Source organism: Stomoxys calcitrans, chromosome 4 (genome assembly GCF_963082655.1).
Source record: "Stomoxys calcitrans chromosome 4, idStoCalc2.1, whole genome shotgun sequence".
NCBI lineage: Eukaryota > Metazoa > Arthropoda > Insecta > Diptera > Muscidae > Stomoxys > Stomoxys calcitrans.
The window spans coordinates 122,885,403-122,905,967 of NC_081555.1; the positions used below are offsets into that span (position 1 = coordinate 122,885,403).

Consider the following 20,565-nt stretch of genomic DNA (forward strand, 5'->3'; position numbering starts at 1 on the left):
GAAAGATAGCACAGAACAGCATTAGGCCGATATTCTTTATTGGTTTTGGGTACTGGTATAATCTTTGCAAGCTTCCAACCAGATTGATAAGTGCTTCAAGTGAAGATATCATTAAAGAAGTGTGTTGTGAACGATATTCGTATAAACCTAGGTTCGATGCCATCGGGACCAATTGCGTTAGACTGCAAAAAATTCTAAAACCTCGTCACGCAAGGCACACCGAAACACAAAATTGCCTTTACCAACTGTATTATTGCGAGTTCCATCATTAATGCAACAAAACCAAGGCCCTATTAGATGGGAGCACGTAGAAACATCAATTACAATAAAACTGAAGATATAAAGTCCAAGTTATGGTTTTATACAGCGTCAGTTTGACAGCGCCGTAGGTTAATATTTTTGCATCATTTTCATTTAGTATTTATAAACAATTTTTCACAACAGAAATTACCGAAATGTAATGGAAAAAACCAAATCTTATTAAATATTCTATTAATTGAGTAATCCTTTTTCTTGCGAACCAAATAACAATATTTATTTTTTATATCGGTTTTGTTTTTCCTTATTTTTTCTCCGTTTTTCCCATGGTTGTTTTTTTTTTAAATTTCATTAACTTCTAGGGAGTTTATTCTGTTTTCTTTGTTTGTACTTACGACAACATTTCCTTTATGGTAAATATATCCTTGTTTAATTTAATCCTTTTTTTCTTTTTTCCTCTTCTTTTTTTTTGGTGTGATTTTATTATTTGTTGACCTTATACCATGAAAAACGACGATGTGGAGAAAATCATCAGAATTATTTGGGTGAAATTGAATTGTTGACGCGTGGGCAATTTTTGAGCGACACACCGGTACTGTATAAAATTAAATTTCCGAAAAATCACTTCCCACCCAAATTGTTACAAATCACAACGAATAATCAGGTTGTTTGTCTTGGAGCAGCAGGTAAGTCATTGATGTTGATCGAAGGCGTACGGCCGAAATGAAAACATATCCAAAGGTTAAGCAACAGCATGAGAAAGAAAACAAAAGAAAACAAGAAATGAAAACAACTAACACAAAAGAATTTACAATTTAACACCAAGTATTTAATATTAAAGACAGACTATCTTTTGTTGTTGTTTTCTTGTCTCGTTTTACAATACCCTACTTGCCACTTATTTGATATTAATGCTAAGGATATAGGTTTGTTAAAGTGTAACAAGTGAGAGCGCGTTAAGTTCGAACGGGATGAGCTATGGGTACCCACCCCCATGGATTCATATCTAATTCTATTGAATAAGGAACTAGTTACCATATCTTCTTCTTCTTCTTCTATATAAAAATCAATTTGTGTTTGTTTGTTTGTGTGTTCCTTGTAGACTCTGAAACGGCTGAACCGATTTTCTTGAAATTTTCACATATGGTGCATAATGATCCCGTGCTGAAAATAGGGTACTAAATTTTTTGTTATCTGAAGGGGGGGTGGACCCTCCCCCTTACTCAAATTTTCAGAAATGTCTCGGAGATGGATGGTGCGATTTAAGCAAAATTTTGTGTGCTCTCATATAGTACCCTAAAAATAAAAATTTGGTATCCGAATTTCAGATGGGGTACCTAGGGGGGACGCCCCACCCTAAAACCTACCAAACATATATGTAGACCAATCACGACACGGTGCGATTTAAGCGAAATTTTGTGTACTCTCATATAGTACCCTAAAAATAAAAATTTTGTATCCAAATTTCGGATGGGGTACCTAGAGGGGGACGCCCCACCCTAAAACCTACCAAACATATATGTAGACCAATCACGACAATATGGGACTCAAATGAAAGGTATTTCGGATAAGAAGACTTATCGGATATCCAAATGTCGGACCAAGTGTTAGGTGGACCCCCTCGCAACCCCGAAAACACCACTAAATCGGACATATTTACCGACCATGGCAATATGGGACTCAAATGAAAGGTATTTGCGAGTAGAATACGAATCTAATATCCAAATGTAGGGCCACGTTTCTGGGAGTTCACCTCTTCCCCAAACCACCCCCCCAAACAGGACTTATTTACTGACCATGGGAATATGGGGCATAAATATTGGTTGCCCAAAAAGTAATTGTGGATTTTTTAAAAGAAAGTAAATGCATTTTTAATAAAACTTAGAATGATTTTTAATCAAATATATAATTGCCATTTTGTTCGATAACCTTTTGCCATCTTCCTGGCAAATTTAGTATTCCACGCTCATAGAACTTCTGGCCTTTATCTGCAAAAAACTGAACCAAGTGCGATTTTATAGCCTCATCATTGCCGAAAGTTTTACCATTTAAGCAGTTCTGCAAAGATCGAAATAAATGGTTGTCTGATGGTGCAAGGTCAGGGCTATATGGTGGATGCATCAAAAGTTCCCAGCCAAGCTCACTCAGTTTTTGCGAGTGACCAAAGATGTGTGCGGTCTAGCGTTGTTCTGGTGGAATATGACACCTTTACGATTTACCAATTCTGGTCGCTTCTCCTTGATGGCTGTATTCAATTTGTCCAATTGTTGACAGTAAACATCCGAATTAATCGTTTGGTTCCTTGGAAGCAGCTCAAAATATACCACACCCTTCCAATCCCACCAAACAGACAGACTAAACTTCTTTTGGTGAATATCAGCCTTTGAAGTGGTTTGAGCTGGTTCACCATGATTGGACCATGATCGTTTTCGACTAACGTTGTTGTAAACAATCCATTTTTCATCTCCAGTTATGATTCGTTTTAAAAACGGATCGAATTCATTGCGTTTAAGGTGCATATCACAAGCGTTGATTCGGTTTGTAAAGTGAATTTCTTTCAATACATGTGGTACCCAAATATCAAGCTTTTTCACCAGTCCAAGACTTTTTATGTGATAATGAACGGTTGATTTTGGTATATTTAACTTCTCTCCTATCTCACTCTCACTTACATGACGATCCAATTCGATTAATGCTTTGATTTGGTCATCATCAACTTCATTTGGCCGACCTAAAAAAATCCGCAATTACTATTTGGGCAACCCAATAAAAGGTACTTAAGTGTAGAAATCGAATCTGATATCCAAATATGGGACCAACTGTTTGGAGGGCCGCCTCTCCCCAAAAACACTCCCCCAGGGGGACAAATTTACGACCATTGCAATATGGAGCTCAAATGAAAGGTCTTTGGGAGTTAAGCACGAATCTCATATCAATATTCGGGAAAAGTGTCCATGGAGCCACCTCACCCCCACAACACCACCCAAATAGTAAGTATTTGCTGACTATTGTAATATGAGGCTCAAATAAGAGGGTTTTTAGAGTGGAACACGAATCCGATATATATTTTCAAGTCCAACTCACTGAGTGGCCGCCCATCCCCCAAGCCGATCATGTTATCCGACTATGGAAATATGGGGCTCAAATTATAGGTATTTGGGAGTAGCCCATGTATCTGATATCAACATTAGGGGCCAACTATCCAGGTGGCGGACGTCCACCACCATAACAACCGCCCATTGGACGTATTTGCTCACCAATACAATTTGGGTCGTAAAGAGAGTGGAAGTAAATATTGATAGTTTTTAGGGCAAACCGGACATATTAAACGAGATTTAAAAACGAATTTGATATAAGAGAATGGAGCACGTTCCTGATATATTTTCCGGGCTTAGTGTTTGGGGGCCACCCCAATCCCCAAAACACCCCTAAATCGGGCTTAAATGAAAGGTATTGGGGGTTAGAGCACGAATTGATATCCACTTTCGGGACCAATTTTCTGGGGGTCTGCCCCTTTCCCAAAATACCCCAGCAATTTTTACAAACAGCAATTTTTTACAGATCATCGCAATATGAAGCTCAAATAAAGGTATTTGTAAGTAGAATACGAATCTGATATCCAAATGTGGGACCATGTATTTAGGGCATCACCCCTTTCCCAAAACACTCCCAAAGGGGAAAAAATTATTCGAGCCTGTTCCATATTAAGTAAAGGAAGGCGCAACGGAGCGAGCCCGGGTCAGCTAGTTGAAAATAAAAATAGCGCATGTTCCTGAATATACTACAACCAGGATAAATGGCCAAGACCATATTTTTCCTGAATATAAAAGACAATTGTATACCCTTTTGAGTGATGTATCATATTTTATTATAGCTTTAAATTTCAATTTTGAATTAAACAACACTATTGAGGTCGAATTCCCCACAGTGCGGCGTCGGGGGCAAGATTGAGCTCGCCGGATGGTTGCCGGACTGCTAGGGCACTTTGACCTGTCATCGAACGGAGGAGGAGGAGGGAGTTAATGGCGTTCAATAAGAGGTCGATCAGTACTTTAACAGGGTTTATAACCGGACAGTGTGCCATAGGCCGCCGAGCATGGGAATACCGCACAATGACTTCTGCAGGAGTTGCCTTGATTAGGAGGAGACTATGGAACACTTGCTATTTCATATCCGCAGACTCTCTTTTGTGAGGGAGGCGGTTCTTCTGCAATCTGGGTAAACAAGATTGAGCTCGCCAGATGATTTCCGGACTGCTAGGGCGCTTTGACCTGTCATCGAACGGAGGAGGTTCAATAAGAGTTCAATCTGTACCTTAACAGGGGTTATAACTGAACAGTGTGCCATGAAAGACAATTGAATACCCTTTCGAGTGATGTATCATATTTTATTATAGCTTTAAATTTCAATTTTGAATTAAACGACACTATTGAGGTCGAATTCCCCACAGTGCGGCGTCGGTGGCAAGATTGAGCCTGCCGGATGGTTGCTGGACTGCTAGGGCGCTTCGACCTGTCATCGAACGAAGGAGGAGGAGGGAGTTACTGGCGTTCAATAAGAGGTCGATCAGTACTTTAACAGGGGTTATAACCGGACAGTGTGCCATAGACCGCCCAGCATGGGAATGACTTCTGCAGGAGTTGCCTTGATTAGGAGGAGACTATGGCACACTTGCTGTTTCATATTCGCAGAATCTCTTTTGTGAGGGAGGCGGTTCTTCTGCAATCTGGGTGAACAAGATTGGGTTCGCCAGATGATTTTCGGACTGCTAGGGTTGCTAGGAGGAAGAGATGCACCAGTACCTGAACAGGGGTTATAACTGAACAGTGTGCCATAGGCCGCACGGCAGCGAGTATGGGAATACCGCACAATGACTTCTGCAGGAGTTGCCTTGATAAGGATGAGGAGGAGACTATCGAATACTTGCTATTTCATGTCCGCTGGAGCTCCTTTGTGAGGGAGGCGGTTTTTCTGCAATCTGGGTGATCTTGCGAACGTTCCTCTGGGAGGTACCTTGAGATTTGTTGACATAACGGAATGGTTCCGAAGAGGGGTGACCCCGCGCTGATCCTCCTTTCCACCAGTTTCTTTTTTTTCGTCTATAATCTCTGAATTTTGTCCGAGGTCTCACATCTTCTTTCTCGTCTCTTTCTTTCGAGTGTATCACCATGGGCCAAACTGGCCTCCGAGTGAACTCACCTATGGTAGGCAACCTATTCTACTTAACCTAACCAACTTAACCTATCCAGCTCACGGTGTGTCACATGACAATTTTGCATTATAAATTCACCCACGGCATCGATGTTCTCTGGTACAGTGGCCGTTTGTGTGGACGGTGGGCAACGTCCGCATTCATTAAACCAGTTTTTCAACGTGCTATAGCATAGTGCTTCATCGCCATACAAAGATTGAAGTTCATCACTTCACTCTTGTGATAAAAATCCACGTCGAAAGGTGTGAAAAAACGAAAATGTTCACGAGTTAATTCCATTTGTTTTTCAAATAAATTTTCGAAAGGATAAGTCAATTTGCACCCAGAAAATACTTGACTATGCCACAAACTTATGTAGCAGCCATCGTTTAGCATCCAATTGACTTCTTGTGCTTTTGCAAATGCAAATCTGCCCATGAACATTCCATTAAAGAACATGGGAAAACTTCTCACATATCAATCAGTGCTACCCAATTCAAGTTTAAGCTTAATGATAAGGGGCCTCCTTTATATAGCCTAGACCGAACGGTCTGCCGCAGTGCGATAACTCTTTGGGGGGAAGTTTTTACATAGTACCTCACAAATGTCCCCAGCATTAGGATGGGAAACCACAGCTGAAAACTGTGTTCTGATGCTCTCGCCAGGACTCGAACCCAAGCGTTCAGCGTCATAGGAGGACATGTTAACCTGTGCGCTACGGTGGCCTCCTTCAGCTTCTAGAGGGCGCAATTAATATCCGATTTGCCTGAAATTTTATAGATGAAATTTTTTTGACCTCTTAGGATAATGACAGGTGTGGCCCATATCAGTCATTCACATGCGATCCTTGGTGAAGGATATAAACGATTCGGTCCGGTCGAAGAACTTAACACGCTTTTACTGGTTTCTTTTTCCTAATGAATATTCAAAATTTTTGCTGTGTTAAAATAATGCATATAGTGTAGAGGACTTACATATAGGCTATTACCCTAATAACGTCTATATTTGATTTTTTTCACTATTATATTTTTGCTACTTCTTTTTTTTCTCTCCTTCTGTGTTATTTTTTTTTCTATGTTATCCTGGAATGGCAATGGCTTGTTTGTTTGGGGAATGTGTTGATTTTCTACATTTACTTTGACGCGCTCTGCTCTGACATGGAACATTATCTGCAATCCACCATCAATATTGTGTGCCATCGTGTCACCATCGCCATGATGTCGATGGTGATGATGCATCCATCACAATCACAACACCGAACACCATGTTATTATGTACGGACAAAACAACTTCATTCAACATGTTGCCGTATATATGGATGCTACATCTATAACATTGTCCGTGTGTTTGCCTATCTGCCTTTGGTGTGTCGCCATGGACGAGGGGTGCGTGACGGACGTACCTACGAACATTATCTAAAAAACAGATCACAGTATCTTTGTGACACAAATACAATTGGAACATACAAGGAAGTTTACATTTGTGCCCGATGAGCAGCAATCATTGCCTGCTGCCGCATCATCAGTTTCATCATCGTCTTCTGCATTAGCCTTACCTTCATCATCGCAAACGCAATCGACAGCGACAGCATTAGGTGGTATTGCTGGAATGGGAGGCGGCTCTTCACACATCTCTTCCATGCTGTCGCCCCTAACAACAGGTCACAAGGATTCCTCTGGTCTGGGGCCAACAAATATTGCATTTGGCACCAAACATTTGCCTCTTAGCAACATGGATAAGTAAGTGTGAGCATTGAGTAGCTGACTGCCTGTCTGACTATCTGAATATCTTTTGCTAAGAGCTTCTGTCACTACCCACTAATACATGGTCGCTGATATGGGCAGACAAGAAGAAAATCGATGTTAAGAAAGATATTGAAAAATGATTTCCTTTTTCTTTGGCTATTCCAGGACTCCTGTGCGTATTTCAAAGGATATCTGTGGCACTATCGATGACCGTATACGCTTTCAAGTTTTGCATGCCTTAAAACAAAAGTCTGATTTAGCTTCCACTAGCAGCTCTACATTTTCTTCAATTAGAAATCCCTTGGCTAAAGTTGGTGTCATAATGACCTCAGCCCTGGCAAGGCAAGACGTTAACAGTTATAATATCACCATGGGTGGCCCCAGGTTTGGTGTGCAGGATGACGATGTCGATGTCGTTGCCGAGAGTAACGATGACAGCAGTGATTTACCACCTTTGGTTACTAGCGATGCTGACAATCCTGCCGAATTTTCATCCGATGACGCAGCAGCAGCACCCACCTCAAACACAGATGATGGTTCGATGACCATCCAAGAGTTACCATCAATCACACGCGGTGCTTGGCCCTGGCTGGCTGCGGTCTATGTCAATAATTTGACCTCCTTGGCGTATCAATGTGGTGGTACATTGATCTCGCAACGTATTGTGGTCAGTGCGGCCCACTGTTTTCAGTTGTTCAAGAAACGTTATACCGCCAACGAAGTATTAGTGTTTCTGGGGCGCCACAATCTGAAAAATTGGAATGAAGAAGGCTCTTTGGCGGCACCTGTCGATGATATATTCATTCATCCGGATTATAATCAACATTTGAGTTCGTATGATGCAGATATTGCTGTGGTGGTGCTAAAAAATGAAGTCAGGTGAGAATTTTACTTCAGATTTTCGTTTTTACCTTTTCTATCATGAGATGAGGGCTGTAAAACAAAGATTTACAACATTAAGATATTTTTAAACCTTTTATGTCTGACCTTAAATCTGTGGGGTTCAAGTCAACCAATATACGCTCTTTAGGCCTATTCTAAGTCAATCCGTCCTAAGGGTTCAAGTCGGAGCATATTTTGAGAGTATACTTCTTAAGGCAAGAGGCATTCCTCTAAAAGGAACAACAAAGATTCCAATAAAGGGGATACGTGTATACCATTTGCCATCTAGCCTCTGGACTGGCCTCCTAATAAATTATAATATTTTTTGACATGAGACATTTGAATGACACCACGACAACTTTAAATAGCATTTCTACAGGGTGAGATCATATTGACTGCGATTGTACAAATATTTCATTAGGTCCCCACATTTATGACACCTGAAATGGGCTTCATTTTAATGTTGAGGTGTTTTCCAATAAGTATGCAAAATTAGGTCCAGGTCCTAATAGTTCCATAAGCTGATACATTGGGCTTGAAAGTTGGTCAACTCGAGCATGTCATATTTTGAATTGTTTGTCAAACAGTAATTTATGAGCCGATCAGCTTGATTACTCTCTTTTTATGGTAAAGCTTCAAACAAAACATGATAACATGTCCAAAATATCCCTAACGGTTTAAGAGATATTTTAAGTTTCAGCTAATATATCGTCATTAATTTTGAAAGTATGGGTTTCGGGCGGACTCAGAAGAGGAGACAAACACAACAGTAGTGTAAATTCTGAAACCTGACAATGGTCCCGTTTCTGAGGATAAATCTCCACAACAGAACGACTCGCTTGTGTCTAAGGGCTAAAACAAACTACAAACAGTGACCGCCATGGTAAAACATAGATCTGGTTGGTCCATGTTAGGGTTGACGAAGGCTCTTTAACTTGGCGAAAGCCACAACGGCACCACACGATTGCGACATCTATAAAGCTGAGCTAAGAAAATACAAGGGCGTGCTGAAAAAGGCTCAGAATAAATCCTGTGTGGAATTCTGCAGCTCCGTGAAGGATACATCTGAGGCATCTAGGTTAGGGAGATTCTCTTCTCTAAGACTATTATGGTGGGATACATTCAGTCAGATAATGTATGGACAATGTCTAGTGAGAAAACAATAGAACTACTCTTTGATATACATTTCCTGGCAAACTCTGTAGCGGACACCGTGACGCCAGAGGAGGTGGTCACTGGTATGCATTCGTCGGTGGTTTTTAGGGAAATTATGTCAGAGTCGAAAATCCTTTCGGCGACAAAAAGTTTAGACACCTTTAAGTTGCTGGGCCCTGATGATGTATCACCGGTTGAATTACAAGCTGTCTCCGAGACAAGGCTTAGAGACAAGGCCTATTGAAATTGGAAGAAATCAGTTCAGATTTGGATATAGCTCCCATATATATCTTCGCCCGAGTTCGACTAATATTGCCACAATATTTTAATTTGTTAACCGATTGCCACGAAATTTTGCTCGATGATTTCTTTAATAATTAGCGATCATAGGACCTAAACCTTATTCAAACTTCTAGGGAATAAAAAATCGAAGACTTTAAACTTTCTTAGTGGTTTGTTTTTTTAAAGGATAAAGGTGTGCTAATCTAGTCATTCCGTTTGTAATACCTCGAAATATTAATGTAAGACCCCATAGAGTAAATATATTATTGGTCGTTTCGACGTTCTGAGTCGATGTAGTAACATCAGTCAGTCCGTCTGTTGAAAAGTAACGATGTAATATTAATGCAGATTGGTTCAGATTTAGATATAGCTCCCATATAAACCGATCTCCCAATTTGACATCTTGAACCCTTACAAGCCGCAATCTTTGTCCGATTTGGCTGAAAGTTTGAATGAAGTGTGTACGATCCAAATCGGTCTATAACATCATATAGCTCCCATATAAACCGATCTTCCGATTCTCTTGAAATTTGGTAGAAAGGATTTTCTTATGACTCTCGATATAACTAGTGAATTTCATAGAAATCGCTTCAGATTTCGATATAGCTCCCTTATATATGTTCGTCCGATTTGCAGAAATAAATCAATAAAATGGTCATTTGTTAACCGATTCTCTCGAAATTAGGCAGAAAATATTCTTATGACTCTCAATATTACTGGTGAATTTCATAGAACAGCTTCCATATATATATTCGCCCGATTTGCAGAAAAACATCAATAAAATGGTCATTTGTTAACCGGTTCTCTTGAAATTTGGCAGGAAGGATTTTATTATGACTCTCAATATTACTGGTGAATTTTATAGAAATCGGTTCAGATTTCGATATAACTTCCATATATATGTTCGTCCGACTTGCGGTAATACAGCAATAAAATGGTCATTTGTTGACGGATTCTACCGAAATTTGGCAGGAAGGATTTTCTTATGACTCTCAATATTACTGGTGAATTTTATAGAAATCGGTTCAAATTTGGATATAGCTTCCATATATATGTTCGTCCGATTTGCGGCAATACAGCAATAAAATGGTCGATTCTCTCGAAATTAGGCAGGAAGGATTTTTTTGTGACCGTCAATGTTACTGGTGAATTTCATAGAAATCGGTTCCGATTTGGATATAGCTTCCATATATATGTTTGCCCGATTTGCAGAAATACATCATTGAAATGGTCATTTGTTAAACGATTCTCTCGAAATTTGGCAGGAAGGATTTTCTTATGACTCCCAATATTACTGGTGAATTTTATGGAAATCGGTTCAAATTTGGATATAGCTCCCATATATATGTTCGTCCGATTTGCAGTAATACATCAATAAAATAGTCATTTGTTAACCGATTATCTCGAAATTTGGCAGGATGGATTTCCTTATGACTCTCGATATTACTGGCGATTTCATTTCATAGAAATCGGTTCAGATTTAGATATAGCTCTCATATATATATATATCGGCAGATTTTCACTCCTAGACCCACTGCAAGCGCATTTATTCACCAATCTTCACAAAATTTTGTACAACGCTTTCCTCGACGAATTCCACGAAATCGGTTCAGATTTAGATATAGCTCCCATATATATGTTTGTCAGATTTTGGGTAATTTTTTTTGTCATTTGTCAATTGTATTTATTACATTTTGAACATATTTGCTTTGCTCGAAATTTGATACAGGAATTTAATAATCCATATGAAACCATCCGCTGAGGTCCATCAAAATTGCTTCAGAATTAGATGTAGCGCCCCTTTTGTGTTTATAGGGTAGGTGTAGGGTATTATAAAGTCGGCACCGCCCGACTTTTGCCTTTCCTTACTGGTAACCTTGTAAAAACCTCTGCCCAAGTCCATCAAAATCGTTCCTGAATTAGATATAGTGGTACTGCCAAAGTTCCACTTATAGGGTAGTAGGTGTAGGTTATGACACAGTTCGCCCCACCTGACTTTGGCCTTTCCTTACTAGTTACATGTGATATCTCGCCCTTATTTTTTAAAGCGATCAGATTTGTTTTACTTATTTCAGGTTCAATACGTTCATACGACCCGCCTGCATGTGGTCCGGCTCAACTAAAATCGAATACATTGAAGGGGAACCCGGCATTGTGGTTGGCTGGGGTTTGGGTGGTTTTAATATAACCAAGCAAATGTCCACTACCAGTACTGTGCCGAAAATTATGAGCACACCTATAGTGTCAAATGAAGTTTGTTATGCTGCAAATCCCAAATTTCGTAGCCTTACCTCTAATCGAACATTTTGTGCAGGTGTGATGTTTGATAAGAACCTGGGAACAAAATCACTAGCCTCAAAGCCTTTGGTATTCAATGGACAGGCGACTCAGGGTCCCTGTTCCGGAGACTCTGGTGCCGGTCTGATGCTTTTGAAAAACAATCGTTGGATGTTAAGAGGTACGGTATCAGGATCATTGCCACTCGCTTCGAATGCAAAAAACGTAGAGGAGGCGAAGGCACGTCCCAGCATAGCCCCCACCAGCAGCACAAGAAGTTGCAGCATTAATCAATATGTGATATACACGGATGTGGCCAAATTTCTCGATTGGATATTTGCTTTCATCATTTGAGCAAAATGAATTGAACGAATGATTGGAGCTAGCTAATTGGACTTCATTGCACGAATTCGATATCACACAGAGCCCCCACAACTCCCAATTTTGTAGTGGGCCACAGAAAATAGGGAGTGAATGATGCAAACTGCATACTACTGCTGCTGCTTAGATGGATGAATGATTTTCATTGATGTGGGTATGGACATTTTTTCTCGTACCTTTATAATTTTTTGTGTGTGAATATAAAATAATTTTTTTGCGTGTTAGGGTTGATGTGAATTTCAATGTTGCTGTGCCAGCCACAGAGTTCGTTTTATTAAATTTATTTAAGAAGCCACTTTGTAAATATTTGAAATATATTTAAAGAGGGAAACCATCTGTGAGTAGATTTAATTGTGGCTTAAATGAACTGTGATAGTTTTAAACAATAATAATAATAGTAATCATGTATATATGTGGAATACCGATAATAAAGCAACAAGAGTTCAAGGAGAACAACAGAATTTTTTAAGAATTCGGAAATTTTTTAAAGAAATATAAAATAACATTTTCCCAACCTGACCCTTATTACTAAAAAAAGTACAATTTCAATCAACTAGTTTGGGTATTGTGATCTTTGGTAGGCTCATTCCTAGCCTCAAGCCCCCTTTGCGTTATGTAATTCAACCTGCTAGCTGTACAAAAAATATTACAAATTAGAATTTTTTCTTTAATCGATGAATTTTGGTACTAATTTCAAACCAAAGAAGCATTTCACATTTCATGTTTAACGAACATTGCCATTTACCTTGTATTTCGCCGTCTGCCGGGCCAAAAATTATGTGCCCGCTACCATGGATAGCAATTTGAAGTTCTCTGCACTGTTTCTTTTTAAAGGGAGAAACTAAAAAAGTTTGGTTAGGTATAAGTGGCAGTCTGCTAAAGACTCAATTAGACGTTTTCGTATTCTGAAACCACAGGAGAAAGAAGATGACTTCTACTTCCTATCGTTGAACCATCCACATCGCTAAAAAAAAAGCCCAATCACTTGCGAATGTGAAAAACGCGTAAAGTTCGGCCGGGTAAATCTTATATACAACAAGCTATAGATCGATTCAGACCATATTGGACACGTACGTTGAAGGTCACGAGAGAAATCGCCAAATCGGATAAGAATTGAGCCGTCTAAAGGTTCAAGAAGTCAAGATCCCAGATCGGTTTATATGGCTGCTATATCAAGTTATATACCGATTTGCGCCATACTTAGCACAGTTATTGGAAGTCATAAGAAAAACACCTCATGCAGCAATTTCAGCCAAATTGGATGAGAATTGCGCCCTCCAGCGGCTCAAGAATTCAAGATCCACGATCGGTTTATATGGCAGCTATACCAGGTTATAAACCGATTTGAATCATAATTAGCACAGTTGTTGGAAGTAATACCAAAACACCACATGCAAAATTACAGCCAAATCGGATAAGAATAGTGTCCCCCAAAAACTGAAGATATCAAGACCCCAAATCGGTTTATGTGGCAGCTAAATATTTAGGTTATGCGCCGATATAGACCATACTTAGCACAGTTGTATGAAGTGATACCAAAACATCACGTGCAAAATTTCAGTCAAATCAGGTGAGAATTGTGCCCTCTAGAAGATCAAGAAGTCAAGACCCAAGATCGGTTTATATGGCAGCTATATCAAAACATGGACCGATGTAGCCCATTTACCATCCCAACCGACCTACACTAATAAAAAGTGTTTGTGCAAAATTACAAGCGGCTAGCTTTTCTCCTTTGAAAGTTAGCGTGCTTTCGACAGACGAGCGACAAAGGTATTCAGGTGTAAAGAACGAATTTCATATTAAAAAGTGGGCCCAAATAACTAGGGGGCCGCCCCAACCCCAAAATACCCAAAAATAGGTTTTTATGACGACCATGACTATATGGGACTCAAATGAAAGGTATTCGAGAGAAGATTGCGAATAAGGTCAGAAAAGAGAAATAGGTTTTATAGTTTGTTGATTTCGGTATAGGGGGTCACCCTATCACCCAAAAACGCTTTAAATGGGCATATGACAAATCATGACTATATGGGACTTGTTGTTTGTTCCGTAGAATCAGATTGTGTAAGTTTGTCTGGAAGGAAACATACGCTATATAATTTTTAGATATTGGATGATGTACAAGTACCATTCATCTTTGGGATACTCTTCATTCCTCAATTTAAGCTCAATGACTGCTATTTATAGGCCGAATTCGAACGGCTTCTATTCATGGCATAATAAGTCACAAATGTGCCAGCATTAGGAGGGAAAAATCCTTTTCCGATTTTCTTGCCAGAATTGGAACCCAAGCGTTCATGCTAATCTCTACGCTACGGTGGCCTTCGAGAGTATATTCGGTAAGAAGTATCTGTGAAAAATTTCCACTGGCGAGCTTTATTCGTTCGACCGCTTATCTAATCATTCCTCCAAATATTAATTTGGCCTGGTAGCCACAATTGTTGGCCAATTTGGTTGAAACTTGTCCTATAATACCTTCCAACAGCTTTGCCAAGTTCGGTCCAAATCGTTCTATAACCCGATGAGCTTCCATATAAACTGATCCCGCGATTAATCTTCTATGGCTCGCAGAAGCTTCAAATTTTTGTCTGATTTGGCAGAATTTTGCTACATATGGTACTCATATGCCCTTCAACTAAGTGCATTTGTGTAAATCTTAGGTAAAATCCATGGTGGTGGTATTTCAAGATTCGGCCCAGCCGAACTTAGCATATTTTTACTTGTTTCTTATTAAATTTTAAATTAACTAATTTTATGGCTAAACTTAATGAAATAACATAATGAATAATTTAAGTTTCCATAGGTACATTTAAGACTATTTAATAACTTCAAAATTTTAATCATAATTAATATTCAGGACGACTTTAACATTTTGAACATGGCAATTTCGTTTTTGTGCAATCATAACATTTGTTCACTACAAAGTGCATGGGGGACAACACACATTTCTATGCCAAATTATTGTGAATGGATAAACAAAGAGATTTTAATTGTAAGAGTTTTTGTAACTACTCAGTGACGCTCTCTTACGGTCCTGGTGTTATGACAAAGAATTATCTTTTCCGCACACCGTATTGGTTCTCTCTCCTACTCTCTCTCTCTCATATGTCTGAATGGCCACTTTTATTTTCAATACTTTAGTTGGCTCCAAGTTTACAAGTGATTAGACGTGATAAACATTTTTTGCAAAGTATTTAAAGAAAAAAATTACATTTTGTGTGGAACAAACATAACAACAACAATAATATAAACACAACAAACATATGACAAAACATAAGTTCAACAAAAATGTGAAAATAGAAACAAAGTGATTGCTTTGAGATTTTAAATGTAAAATAAACTTAAAACCCAACAAACTCCATTGTTTTTTTTTTGTCTTCTTTTGTCTCCCATCCTCACTCTCTCTTACTCTGCCACAGAGAAGTCATTAGTTGACAAAGGGGTTGGTGATCGGGCAGATTGTGAAGAATAATTATTAAGTAAACAATAAAATATGAAGAGATGCTAAAGTGCAAAGAGAAGTGTTTGGCAACATTTTCTTATAATTCCCTATAACTATTAATAGTGAAAAAAAAACAATAACAATAATGAAGATGAACAAGAACAGTTTGTTTTGGTTTTGTGTTGTTGTGCAAAGTGTGCTGAAAGAAAATCAAGTGCTGCCAATATTGTGATTTTACTTTGGTAAGTTTTGTATGCATGGCATTCGTTCTAAAGGGTAATTTTTAAGAGCTATAGGAAAGTGTTTCAAAAAAACACATACAATGCACCCTTTACTACAAAAACATGTACCGAGTGTGTCATGTTGGGCTTCAGTAGTAATAATTTTTCGCATATCTCCTAATATTAAACAGAAGAACAATGACATGTGGAGCGAAAATTCAGAGAAATTTTTATAATAAATACGCATTTTATGGCCCCAAACTTTTAATCGGGATATCGGTATATATAGAAACTGTATGCAAATATTTAACAATCTGCACCATACTTAGCATGGATATCGAAGAGTCTTGCAAAGCGAACGGCTAATAAATCAGGCTTTAGTGGGCCTAACATCTTAAATCGCCAAATCGGTTTATATTGGGGCTGTATCAAGAAATAGCCTGTTTTCGAATATAAAAAAGAATTTGTGCATAGTTTCAGCTCAATATCTCCATTTTTAAACTTTGTAGCGTGATTTTAACAGACGGACAGACGAATGGACTTGGCTGAATAATTCATAGAGTTTTACGATGGTTAAGCATATAGTATTTACTTTTTTGAGTCGGAGGTGGATAATTTGATATTCATTGGTAGTGGGTCTAAAAAAGAAATATTTTAAGTCAAACAAGTTATTTTCCTGAAAATGTTACTGTACTACATTTGTCTCTCGGAAATATTTTTACCCTGAACCACCACTGTGGTACAGGGTATTATAGATTTGTGCATTTGTTTGCAACACTAAGAAGGAGAAGAGCTAGACCCATTGTATAAGTATACCGATCGACTCAGAATCACTTTCTGATTCGATTTAGCCATGTCCGTCTGTAAGTCCATGTATTCTTGTAATCAAAGTGCAGGTCCTATTTGTTGTCCGATTGTCACGAAATTTTGCACATATCTCTTTTTTGGCCCAAGGACAAACGCTATTGATTTTGGAAAAAATCGGTTCAGATTTAGATATAGCTCCCATATTTATCTTTCTTAAAATATGGCTTTTTAAGCCTGTAGACGCCACAATTTTCGTCCGATCTTCACAAAATTTGGCATTGGGTATTTTATTCTACATATATATGCAAAATTTCATAAACATCGGTTCAGATTTAGATATAGCTCCCATATATATATTTCATCCGACATGGACTTTTATGACTATAGAAGCCACAGTTTTAGTCCGATCTGTAAAATATTTTGCACGAGGTGTTTTATTTGACGTTCCACAGTGGGCCAAATGGCAAAAAAATTGGAAATAAGTCTACAACTTTTTATCTGTTGATTTTAGCCATACAAAATGTTCTAGACATTTGTAGAGGAGGACATAGGCTTTCAGAAAAGTGCTGTTGTTGGTCCATATCTTTAATACAGGGTGAGCTACAGGGTGTCAAAGTTGACCACTTTTGACTTCTCCAAGCTTCTGGGGGCCATAACTTTTGATCTACTCAACCGATTTACATGATTTAGGACTCTAGAGAAAGAGCTTGACAAGATCTAAAAAACTTATGCATAAAGTACCATGCCATCGTGTACTGTTAAGGAGTTATGAATTGTTTAATTTTAAAATATGAAAATTTGGCCTTGGTTTTTTTCAGTGTTTTTTTAATAACTCCGTCAATTTTAAAGCTATAAACTTCATACTTCACACAAATTATGCCAGCATATGTGTGCATAAAATACAAAAGGAATCACGTGAATATCTTTAGCGGTTTAAAAATGGCATCGTTTTCAATATGAAAAATATTTTTTTTGTCAAAAAATTGCAAAATTTTTCAAAAAAGATACTCCCATTTCCTTTAAGTTTTCGCAAACTTTGGCCGTCAAAGCATTATCATTTCTTTCCATTTTCACAAAGTCGAGGTATTAAGAAAAGTTTTAAGTGCTAATTTGGCTAATTTCGATATCAAACAACACCGTTATCTTAAGACCAAAATGGCCAATTTTTTTACTAAACTTCAAAAGTTTCTCACTGGAAAAAAAGTTCCACGGGGATTTTTTCGCTTTTTTGAACTTAAATGAAAGCTTAAAATGTTCCCAACATTTTAAGGTATGTCTCGCCATATCCTAGCCATAAATGAGATCGTAGCGATCAAAATACTGAAAAAAGTCAATTTTCAAGTAGTGCTATATTCATTGCTAAAAAACAAGTATTACGTCACATTTTATTGCAAAGATGTTAAATAAACTTTTATTTGGTAACACTTCTTCTACAAAACACAAAAAGAATCATGGAAATATCTCTATTCTATTCCATTTTATGGAACCGGCAATAAAAAAGTCAATTTTTCAAAAAAGTCGAATTTCCCAAATTTTGTTTTTGTTGTCCTAATTGCACATGACACACTATAGCCATATTTACGCAACATACCTTATCGTAAAGGAAATTTTCATACCTTTCCAACGATGTATAAAACATTTCTCAACTCGGATTCTATCTACTCTAAAATTCATTTACACTTCATTAAACTCTATATAAAAATGTCTATTTGTGAAATGGAACCTTATATGGGGCCTACACTAAAACATTGATAGATTTGCCCAGGGTTTACAATACAAATGTGTTAGAATAAAAAAAGGTCTCCTGCCAAAGTTTAAAAAAATTGGAATAAAAATATGTGTTTTAGAGCGAAAACACTTCGCATCGGCGTGCGTTTGTATAGTACCTACATCTATTTTTAATGTAAGCTGATGATTTTTGAATAAAAAGTAACCTAGAAATATACCTGCATATATATATATATTTGTGTTAAGATTTGATGCAGACAAATGTTACCTGTTTCGCTATGTCGAATTCCCAGGAAATCCACCGTATCAATGAATGTGAAAAAACCTACCCATAAAAAATTCATTGTCATTTTTTTTAACCAAATTCGAGTCCAGGTAAATAATTATAGAAGAGTAAGTAAAAAGAGGCACTTTGGACCCCTTTTTACGATTGCGTCTGATACCTGAAATGGGTCATTAATTGTGAATATATTGCATAAATATTTGAACAAAATCCAAATTTTCTTCATTATATTTTGTAGAGGCGTAAAGGACATTTATAAGTTATGGAAGTCATACTGAAGTATTCCACTCTTTCGAAAATTGTATGGGACATCAAAAATGATTCCAAATCATACACGGAGTCATTTAAGGAACTTGTTTACACTTTGGACCACATATATGGAATAAGGCTAAATAAAGACGCTTTAGACAAACTTGAAAAATTCTACAAATCATTTGAGAGAAGGTTGCCAGAATGTTCATTCGCAAAAATCAAGTTTTTCAAAATGTATGAGAAGTGGCTGAAATCGGATCTACTTATTGAAATTAAACCGCTGATTCCCGGCCGGCCTAGCAAAGCATACGACGAAGTTACGGAGAAAACCAAAAAGAAAAAACAAGAGGAACTATTGGCGGCACATCCGCCAAATTTAATAAAAGATACGTTCAAAACAGCATTGTTAAAAACACAACCAAAAAATGTTGGACGAATTGTCGATGTTTTACCATTAGCATCTCCGAAAAGGGTAAAGAGAATGGTAGAAAGTATTCCAACTCCAAAATCGACTACAGAATTCACGGAGGAAGATGCACTGGCCCTGATTTTGAACCTAGGCCTCTCAAGAAACAAATACTCAACAATGAGGAAGGCTCTTCGTGAAAAAGGATGGGGTTGTTTACCCTCAAAACATAAATTGTACAACACCAGGACGAAAATGGTGCCATCAAATATATACGTGGACGAATTAAAAGCAAGAGTGAAACTTGCTGATCTTGTTGAAAATACAGCTGTTAGAATTATTTCTAATTTTACTGAAGAACAGTTGAACACATGTAATAATTCCGAAGTGGTTTTGATCAGCAAATGGGGTTGTGATGGATCATCTGGATTTTCCGAATATAAGCAACAAACAGAAATAGATACCAACTTCGCATCAATTTTCATGGCATCATTAGTACCATTGAGAATGAGATTGTACAAGGACCAATCTTCATCATCGAAAGAAAATGCATTTCAAGATATATGGATAAATAGAACACCTGGGTCAAAATATTTATGTCGCCCAATTCGGTTTGAGTATACAAAGGAAGACCGGAACACAACACGATCTTTGGTGAACGAAATAAAGGAAGAAATTGCTGCATTACCCATGATTGTTATAAACCAATTGGGAAGAAATATAAAAGTTTCGTTTCAACTACAACTCACTATGATCGATGGAAAGGTGGCAAACGCATTAACTGGCGTTATGTCCAATTGGAGATGCAATATTTGTGGCAAGAAGAATGGGCAATTCGAGGACAAGTCTGATGAAAATTTAGTAAACGAAAATGCGCTCAATTTCGGTATTTCGCCCCTGCACTGTAGAATTCGATTCATGGAGTATTGTTTGCATTTATCGTATGACCTTAAATATCGGACTAGCCCTGGAAACCGCGATGTCTCTGCTAGAAACAACCAAGATCTTCACAAAATGAGGCAGGAAGAGAAGAATCGAATCCAGTTGGAGTTTAAACAAAAGGGACTTATAATAGATAAACCTCTTTACGGATACGGAAGCACAAATGATGGCAACTCGGCAAGGCGGTTTTTTGAGGACCCCGTATCGACATCTAAAATAACCGGTCTTGATGAACACTTGCTAAGACGATTCAAAGTGATTTTGGCTGTAATCAATAGCAAAAAGATGATAAATTCAACCAAATTTGAAGCTT

At 38.0% G+C, this 20,565-nt stretch overlaps 1 protein-coding gene across 2 annotated transcripts in view; it reads left to right on the plus strand.

The window, feature by feature from the left end:
- The window catches only part of LOC106095973 (serine protease gd), a 277,246-nt gene extending 264,633 nt beyond the window's left edge, over positions 1-12,613 (plus strand). For both annotated transcript variants that reach the window (XM_013263459.2, XM_059368101.1), the window contains exons 5-8: positions 794-944; positions 6,876-7,188; positions 7,360-8,073; positions 11,589-12,613. In XM_013263459.2, the coding sequence (XP_013118913.2) occupies positions 794-944; positions 6,876-7,188; positions 7,360-8,073; positions 11,589-12,144 (1,734 nt within the window). In that variant the 3' untranslated portion in view covers positions 12,145-12,613. The remainder of the gene's footprint in view (positions 1-793; positions 945-6,875; positions 7,189-7,359; positions 8,074-11,588) is intronic.
- The last annotated feature ends 7,952 nt before the right edge of the window (positions 12,614-20,565 follow it).